At 38.0% G+C, this 8,204-nt stretch overlaps 1 protein-coding gene across 1 annotated transcript in view; it reads left to right on the top strand.

The window, feature by feature from the left end:
- The first annotated feature begins 1,948 nt into the window (after positions 1 to 1,948).
- LOC104083759 (claudin-15-like) overlaps positions 1,949 to 8,204 on the top strand; it is a 13,697-nt gene continuing 7,441 nt past the window's right edge. The window contains exon 1 of the mRNA XM_009587371.1: positions 1,949 to 2,168. Coding sequence (XP_009585666.1) covers positions 1,949 to 2,168 — 220 coding nt within the window. The remainder of the gene's footprint in view (positions 2,169 to 8,204) is intronic.

Below are 8,204 nucleotides of genomic sequence, written 5' to 3'. Positions count from 1 at the left end.
ATCCTCACTGAGACACCAGACCCACTCCCTGGCCCCTAAGGATTCAAATATCAGCACTGCATGCTTTACTTTCTAAGTAGTAAAGGTTTTCTTTGCATGCTTGTCTTAAGAAGATCTGGAAAATAAACCACCTTTCAGCTGGTCCATCATGCACTATGCTATCAAAGTTTATTCTTCTTGCCACTTTACATCTTCCTGTGTATTGAATTGAAATACCAGCATCTAGATTCAGACCGCACATGCACCTTTCTGCTGAGGAATACCCACCCACAGTGAGGAGCTCATGGACGTTGTATCACCTCTAACAGGTGCATTAATAAGGGACAGTCGTTTTAAGGGTGGAAGAAGGACTATTACAGTGGTATTTGTAGTCCTGCTATAACATGGTTGAATTTGGGTCAGGGTGGAGGAAGGTTGTTATTCTGTATTTGTGAAACCTAGTTTCCAAGCTTCCTCACTTTGAAACCTACAATGTTTTAAATTATTGTATTTTAATGAGAATTTTGTGTTTATAACTTTGACATACGTCCTACCGATAGTGATGGTGCAGAGCATATAGTTTTTTCTTGTTTTCCTTACTGCCAGGAATGAATTGTGATTGCACGGGTCATACCTATGTAATAGGCAGAAACATTTATTTGGATTATTGGCCTGCCCATGTGGTGTGAAGTCTGCTTGAATTTGTTGCTTAATTTAATCATTTATTTCAGATATACTCTGTTGACAGTTGTGTGTGTTTTGAAGAGGTTACACAATCACTTGAGAGAGAAATGCTCCCTCCTCAATGTGTGATTAAACTTTTATAGTGGAATATACATATCTTTAAGAGTGGAATAAACTTAATCCTTCTTTCCTTGTGCAAACAAATTCTGAGTGTTGCAGTCATTTAAAATGAATGAGGAGGCTTGAATTCTTCTTCTTTTCTTTTTTTTTTTTAAATGCAGAAAACTTGCATATTCCTTCACAGTGTGGGCTGCATCCTAAAACAAATCCTGTCTTCAGTTGGTTGCCTGTCTCATATGGACACAGGCCTCCTTTCATGAAAACAGTGTCTTGGTGACAAGTGCAACAAAATTTTCAAGTGAAACAATCATTGTGGAAATTGTAATAATATTTTTCTGTATTGCTTTGGAGTCTGATGGTGCGTGGGCAGCTCAGTGGCACTGACAAAGCAAATTATATGCCAATGGTTGCCAGGTTAATCTTTGGTACTAACATGATTTTGTTGTAATTTTCTTATTTGAGTCATTCATTTCACTGAAAATTCTCTGTAGCAAAAAGCCATGCCTAAGCCTTTATGCAACAGCTGGGCACAGCTTTGGCCCCAGGTCCTTGATTTTTAGAATGGGGGGAAAGGTCCTAAAGAGTACGAAACTTTCACTTGTTTGATCAAACTGGTCCTCACAAAGTGCTGACACTAGTGTCTAGCAGGAAAGTAGATTAAACAAGTTAGAAACATATCGTAAACGTGAGTATCAAAATTTATTTTGTTTTAAATTTGTATTGATAGGCATTGTAATTGGGAGATGAATAATTTATTAAAGCATTTGATAGTTTTAATTTCAAAAGAATTTTAAGTTAGCAAACAAGTAAAGAACAATGAAACCCGGCAAATTCAAAATAGAGAATTCCTCAGTTGGGTCCTCTGGTTTTGCTCTTTTGGTATTTTTTGTGGTAAACATATATGGTAATAAAAGTATTCCTGAGAAAATGCCCAGATGTCATAGAATATTTAAGTATTCCAATTATTTAATGAGATTTAGATTCCAGTTCTACAATTCCCTTATGTGATAAATTATTTTGTAGGTAGGCATCTTTTTGATGTTTTTGTAAAGGTCAGGCTTGTGGAAAGATACATCCGTATACTGTATGTTTATAAACTGTTTCAACAGGTTTCTAATATCAGAAATTTTGGGAGGCTTCTTTGGAAACAACTTCTGTCAGAGGAATGGCGTCGTCTTCTCTACAAATTTGTGCATTGCTGCTGGCTTCAACAGGATTCACCATTTTACTTTTTACTACCATGTCTAACAGATGGAAAGTTTCGGACACCACAACAGTGCTAGTTACTACAGACTGGATTTCTGAAGGTCTTTGGATGGACTGTGCAGTGACTGCTTTTGGATCAATACAGTGCAAGAAATTTCTCTACATGTTGAGTTCAGACAGTAAGTGCACGTGGCTTACGTATATAAAATCCAGGGATGTAGTTTTATTCCTTCTTTCTGGACAGTGTGTTAGCGTGGTTTGGACAGCATTTACTGTGGTTGTCACAGAGGGTCTATTATGGACACGATTTGTCCTGTAGTACTTGCAGACAGGTTAAAGGGCCCCAGTGACACCCATATGCTTCACCCTGCAATTCAGCTCAGCAACTACTATGGCTTTATTGCCATCTCTGTTGTGTTGGCATAGAGGTATGGGTGATACACAATGAATCTAAGTTTTTTTGGTTTTTTTTTTTTTTTTAGTGTTTTGGAAGCAGTAATATCCTTTTACTCGGCCTAATTCTTAACTACAAGCAGATCATAGGTCAATGAGTACTGGTGCTTGTTTGTGCTTTGGTGTGAGACAGGGCTTCATAGATATTCCAGAACAAGTTTGATACTTTGTGATAAATCTGTGTATTTGTTCTGGAATGTCTCAGAGGTAGCCAGCTTAAAATACGTCTGTGTGACTGATGTTTTTGTGTTTTCCGAGGTAGACCATGCTAGCAGGGTAGTTTATCTGTAGAGAGAAAAAGAAGAATTGTCTTTGCAGGGACTGAAAATTATTTGTTTGGATTATTCTGGATTTTTTAAATATCTTTCTGTAAGTACCTTTTTTATGGTAAAGGACTAGGAAGGACCGACGTTTTAGTTCTTTCCTCAGAAAACTGATTTTAGAAACAATAACAGTATAGCCTTTGAAAACAGGTATTTTGTTAAGCTTTCTGTCTTAAACAGAACTTTGCATTTATTCTTTTACAACTTTCGGTATTGTGCAGTTACTTTATGAGTTATATCATGGAACAATTTTTTCAAGCCTTTGCTGCTTTATAGATCCCTGATTACTGTCATTGCTGTTTGTCTGGACTCTTTCCAGCTGATTTATTCCCGATGAGCAGTGCTCAAAACTTACAAATACCATGTCTCACAGACTATGAACACTTGCTTTTCTTGACACAGACATGGACTCCACTAAGTCAGAACTGCCTAACTGTAAGGCAGACCTCTAAAATGTGAGAGTTTATCTCTCAAGAGTTAACTCTCAAGATTCAGCATATTTGTGGTTCTTCCTCAGGGCCCTGACTTCGGTGGCCTCATCTGCTTTCATAACGATGGTACCAGTTTAAGAGTAAGTATCAGCATCCTGTAAGGAGGCCAGAATTTGTAGCCTCAAAAGGAGGCTAATCTTATCCTTCCAAGGATTTTAAAACTCTACTCATTACATCAGAGACAATGTCAGCTTTTCATACCGTTCTGGTACCCAGTATCAGAATGCTCCTCTCCAAGACTTCCTCTGTGTAGATGCCAGGATGCCTAAGTTTCATCTAGAAACTTAGATATGATTTCTGGAAATTAGAGTGATGAGATGGGGCCAACAATCCTTCAGCTCTCATACGTGGTAGCAAGATGGCACGGGTGCTTACAGTGGTGTGGCAGCTCTGCCTTGCCTTGTGTAACAGGGAGAAACAGATGTTTCAGCCCTGTTATGGAGACAAGCAGAGTCAATGTGGGACAACCTTCTTTTTTTTAAATGCAGTTTCATTACACCTAACATGGAAAGAAAATATTCCCCAGGAACAGAAGAGTTCCTGGTGAACTGAAGCAGTCGCCTCCCTGGGGGCTTCTCTTCCCTCCCTTCCTGTGGCCCCCATAATTGGAAGAGAGGACCCCTGGTTGGCAGGGCTTGGTGGATCACCTTCAGCTGTTCAAAGAACTGTGTGTCCCCTAAAATCGGTGCAGGGTTCCTCATGCCAACTGATGGGCATGTCATGTGGCTGCCTGGAGAGTAATTGCTGTCTGTCACAGGGCTGTTTCTCTTTCTACAGAGCTCAGTCAGCATTCCTGAGTCTTGAAACAAATCTACAGAAGTGATCAAAAAGGTACAGCTCATGTTGATCAGACATTTAGGGGGTTAATATTTTTAGTATTTTTTTCCTAACCGTATTGGCCAATCTGATTTTAAAAAATACTATTTCTGCCTGTAAACCCTTTCTCAACCATATTACATGCGAATATGCTCTGTTCTGAGAATATCAGAGGGGTTAGGAGCAATTTCTCTCTATGGTCATATATTGCTATCGTCATATATGGCCACATCTTGGCATGTCAATATTATCATTTTACTGACATCAGGAGTACAGTTTTGTAGTGAATTTTCCAATTATTCCCATTTTCTGCACTTGGTTTGCATTGCGGAGTGGTCTTGGGGTGCGCAAATTGGTTTCCTCATGGATGAAGCAAAGCAGGGAAATGTGCTCCAGGAACTCACCTCCCGACTTCCAGCCGTTGGTGGGTGTTCAGTTTGCCTGACCGGGTTAGAGCAAGTCTGAAGGAAAACTCTCAAGTCGTGGGTGGTGTTGACGTGAAGCTATCAACACTAACTTGTTTACTCTACTGATGCAGAGCCTCCTGCAGAGCAGCATTTGCTGTTATTTCCATCACTTACCAAACCATAGTTTACAAAATTTAGTGAAGAATAATCCTATGTTCTTCAACACCATTGAAGAGTGATTTCGTTAAGAGAATGATTAAAATGCCTGGTGCCATATAGGAAAAACTCATGCATTCCAGGTCTGTAGCTTAATCTTTTCTGTTTATATGTGTGCTTTATGACTGCCTGTTGAAATAGCTTTCTTAATTAGGAAGAGATTTTTTTAAAAAATGAAATTCTTAAATTTTTTTTTATCCTTGGCAGCAGTATAAAATCTGGGGACACTTGATTCAAGGTCCCAACTAAACTCAACTTTGAAAGTGCTGTCAGCAGAAGCGATTGCTGAGGTCACCAGGGTAGCACCTGTGTATGGATAAATTAATTTAAAACTTTTTGAAGGGCTTTTAATGGGATGCAGATACTCCAGTATCCTGGTACAGTGTGTTCATTTTACTATACCATCATTTTCAAATTGCAGTGACTTAGCAGAGGGAGGGAATTCTGTAAAAGTCACCCAGGAAGATCAATTCTTACCACACACAATCTAGTTTCTCTAAAAGTTTGCTTTGCTAGAAGTACAGAGCTGCACAGGATCACACTGGCTAAGCTGCCAAATTTGTTCTTATTTAAATCAATGGGAATGATCCTCTTGGCTGCCCAGGGAGCAAAAGTGTCACAGTGGCACTGTAGTATCCTTTTGCAGCTGAGCCTACCAACCTACAGCATCAGCTCAAAGTGACCAGTGAATTTTGAAAAAAAAGAACCCCAGATATCTGTTATGGGCAAGTTGTGACTTTCTCAATGGCTAATCCTTCTGGTAGTCTTTATGTAAATGCCGTAAATCTGTTACCATGTTGCGTCATAGCAAGATTATTTTATGAAGAAACTCTGACTCCATTTCCTGGAGATAAGAGCAGGTTATCACTGCAAGAGATGGTTAACCCCGTTTGGATACTCAAGCAGTTTACAGTATTAACATTAGTGGCTAATGTGAATTGAGTCTATGATTTTGCCTAGTCAAGAGCAAAAGCAAGTAAACCGAGTTTAACATACTTCTACTTTGCCTAGAATAGATTTTTTTTAATACTAGGATATTCTGACAAACAGATGCAATCAGCTGATATGTATTATTTTTCATATAGCTGTTTTCCTTCATCATTTTATTCCTTTTGAGGTAGATCTGTCACACTGGCTCATTCATTCCCTTATATTTCATTTCTGTGAAACATACATTATTACAATTGTATTCCAGTGTAAGTGGGACTATTTTTAAGACTGTTTAACTGTAGATCAATAGACTGTAAAATATTAATGGAAACCACTCATCCACAGACTTAACCTTTCTGAAAGAAGCTGGCAGTACAGTTGCTATGGATTACTTACGACCATAACTCCAAAAAATGTGCTAAATTTTTTAGCAACAGAGTAAAATTCCTGTTCTCAAGCTTTTTTATGCTTGAGTCATCAAGAAAATAACACAGTAAAACTTTTTTATTTGAGATCAATAATAAAATTACAAACAATTTTAATCTTGTGTAAACCCTAGCTGACTTCAGAGGAGAGACAGAAATAAAATATTTGCTAATATTATCACTCTTACAAGATATTTTGTAGGAATACTGACTGGACTTTCTAGGCTGAGACTAAGAATAGGCTCATTTTGTCACTTCCCATTAGAAAAAGAATTAATATTGTAATTTTTTTTTAAATGTTAATATCTTTATCATGAACTGCTCCCACTTCTTATTGTCATGCACTCTAAGCCTTATCTCTGGGGTGGAGCAAAGAGCAAAGGTAGCCTCATTTTGGAGTGAAACCCAGAGATAAAACAGCAAGGAGGCTTCTGAAAGGCTTCACTTGATTGTAATCTAATTATAGGGATATTTAACTGTTACTACTCACAAGCATGACTGCTGCGTTGGAAATTGTTGGATTTTTTTTGTGCTTGGGTGGGTGGGCAATTATTGGAGCTACTTTGCCGAATAATTACTGGAAAGTCTCCACTGTACATGGTAGTGTGATCACAACGTCTACGTTGTTTGAAAACCTGTGGAAGAGCTGTGCAGAAGACAGCACTGGAATATCCAACTGCAGAGAATTTGACTCTATGCTTGCACTGCCTGGTATGTGACTTTGTGCAGTCTTGTTTATATTGCTTAAAAATTTGTTGGAAAATAGTAGTAAGGCTTTTGTTTTGATCATCTGATAGTACTGGAAAATAACTGGCCAAGAAGGATTTTGTGGGCTGAAGTAATAAAAATCACTTAAGCAGCAGCATGTGTCAAGCACATTAGGAAAGGCTATAAAATAAGGCAAATGAAGTCGTTTGATCAAGCATTTATTTTAATAGGCATTTTAAATATGGTGTAATCTCTTTTCTAGCATCTTGTGGGAGGAATTAGTAGAAGACATTTTTTAACACATCTTGTGACTGTTCCATGTTTATTTGGAATTATTGTATAGGCCTTCTTTTGCAATACTTGATAGCCAATGTACTGTCACTGGAATTTTTTCATGTAATAGATAAGAAGTAGTATTTATAGCTAAGAAGTGGTAGTGATTTTTGCGTGTTGAGACTGAAAATCGTAGATAATGCAAGAAATATAATGAGTATATGTTATACGTATTATAACATTATATTATAAGTTATACAATGAGTATATGTTATAAACTAATATACTTGTCAGGACTTGTTAACTAATGTTTTGTTGGATGTCGTTCTAAGTATCAGGAAATTTAGATCTGCTGGCTCCTGCACGCTGTGTCAGTCTTCAGCAGAATTGTGGATTGTCTTCAAATGCTCAACTAAGGCAATATTCTGTGGATAGTAAGCACGTTTATAGACAGTAAAGCTAGTTTTTATTAATCTTGAATAATTCAGTATATAGATACTTATCCCAGAATAAAAATGCCTTCCTACTTAATTGAATCTACACTGGGAGATGGCTAAACTAAATAGGTAGGAGGATACTCCTAATCTGAAGAATGTGTAATACAGGATTAGTGGGAATGAGGTATTAAATTCACTTTCTCACTTTGAAATAAACTGACATTGTTGACCAGCTCTGACACTAGCGTAGCAATTCTCTGAAATTCTTTGTGTCCAGTATTTAGGGAATAATCTGTTCTTTTCATCTTTCAGTGTTATCTAACAATTGGTTTTAAAATGCATGTGTGTATTAAATCACCCTATTTAAACTTCTTAGACTCAGCCATAGCAGGATAATTTCCATCAGACATTATCCTCTGCAGAGTGCTTATGTGAGTGTGCATTTGGTTCATGTACAAACCACTTCAAGGGTGGTTCATAACTTACTGCCATTGACTCTAGGCAGCATCTTGTCATTGATGTGTTTACACGTGGTGTTGCCTCTGAGAGTGCCACAGAGCTCCTATGTGTGCAGATGTGGGCAATGGGTCCAGATCAGGTCAGCATCTTGGAGCTGCTGAGAAAAAAGTGGGTTTTAAAGAAATTAGGGGCGGGGAAGAGAAAAGAGCATCATGAGTGGATGTGCTAAAGCGAAAGAGAAAGGAAGGAAAGCAACAGCAAGGCTCCTGGAGAATTA

The sequence above is a fragment of the Fulmarus glacialis genome, unplaced genomic scaffold (genome assembly GCF_000690835.1).
Source record: "Fulmarus glacialis isolate BGI_N327 unplaced genomic scaffold, ASM69083v1 scaffold30080, whole genome shotgun sequence".
NCBI classification, from domain to species: Eukaryota; Metazoa; Chordata; class Aves; order Procellariiformes; family Procellariidae; genus Fulmarus; species Fulmarus glacialis.
Note: the sequence above shows the minus strand (reverse complement) of the source record. Positions and strands in the feature narration are given on the sequence as shown.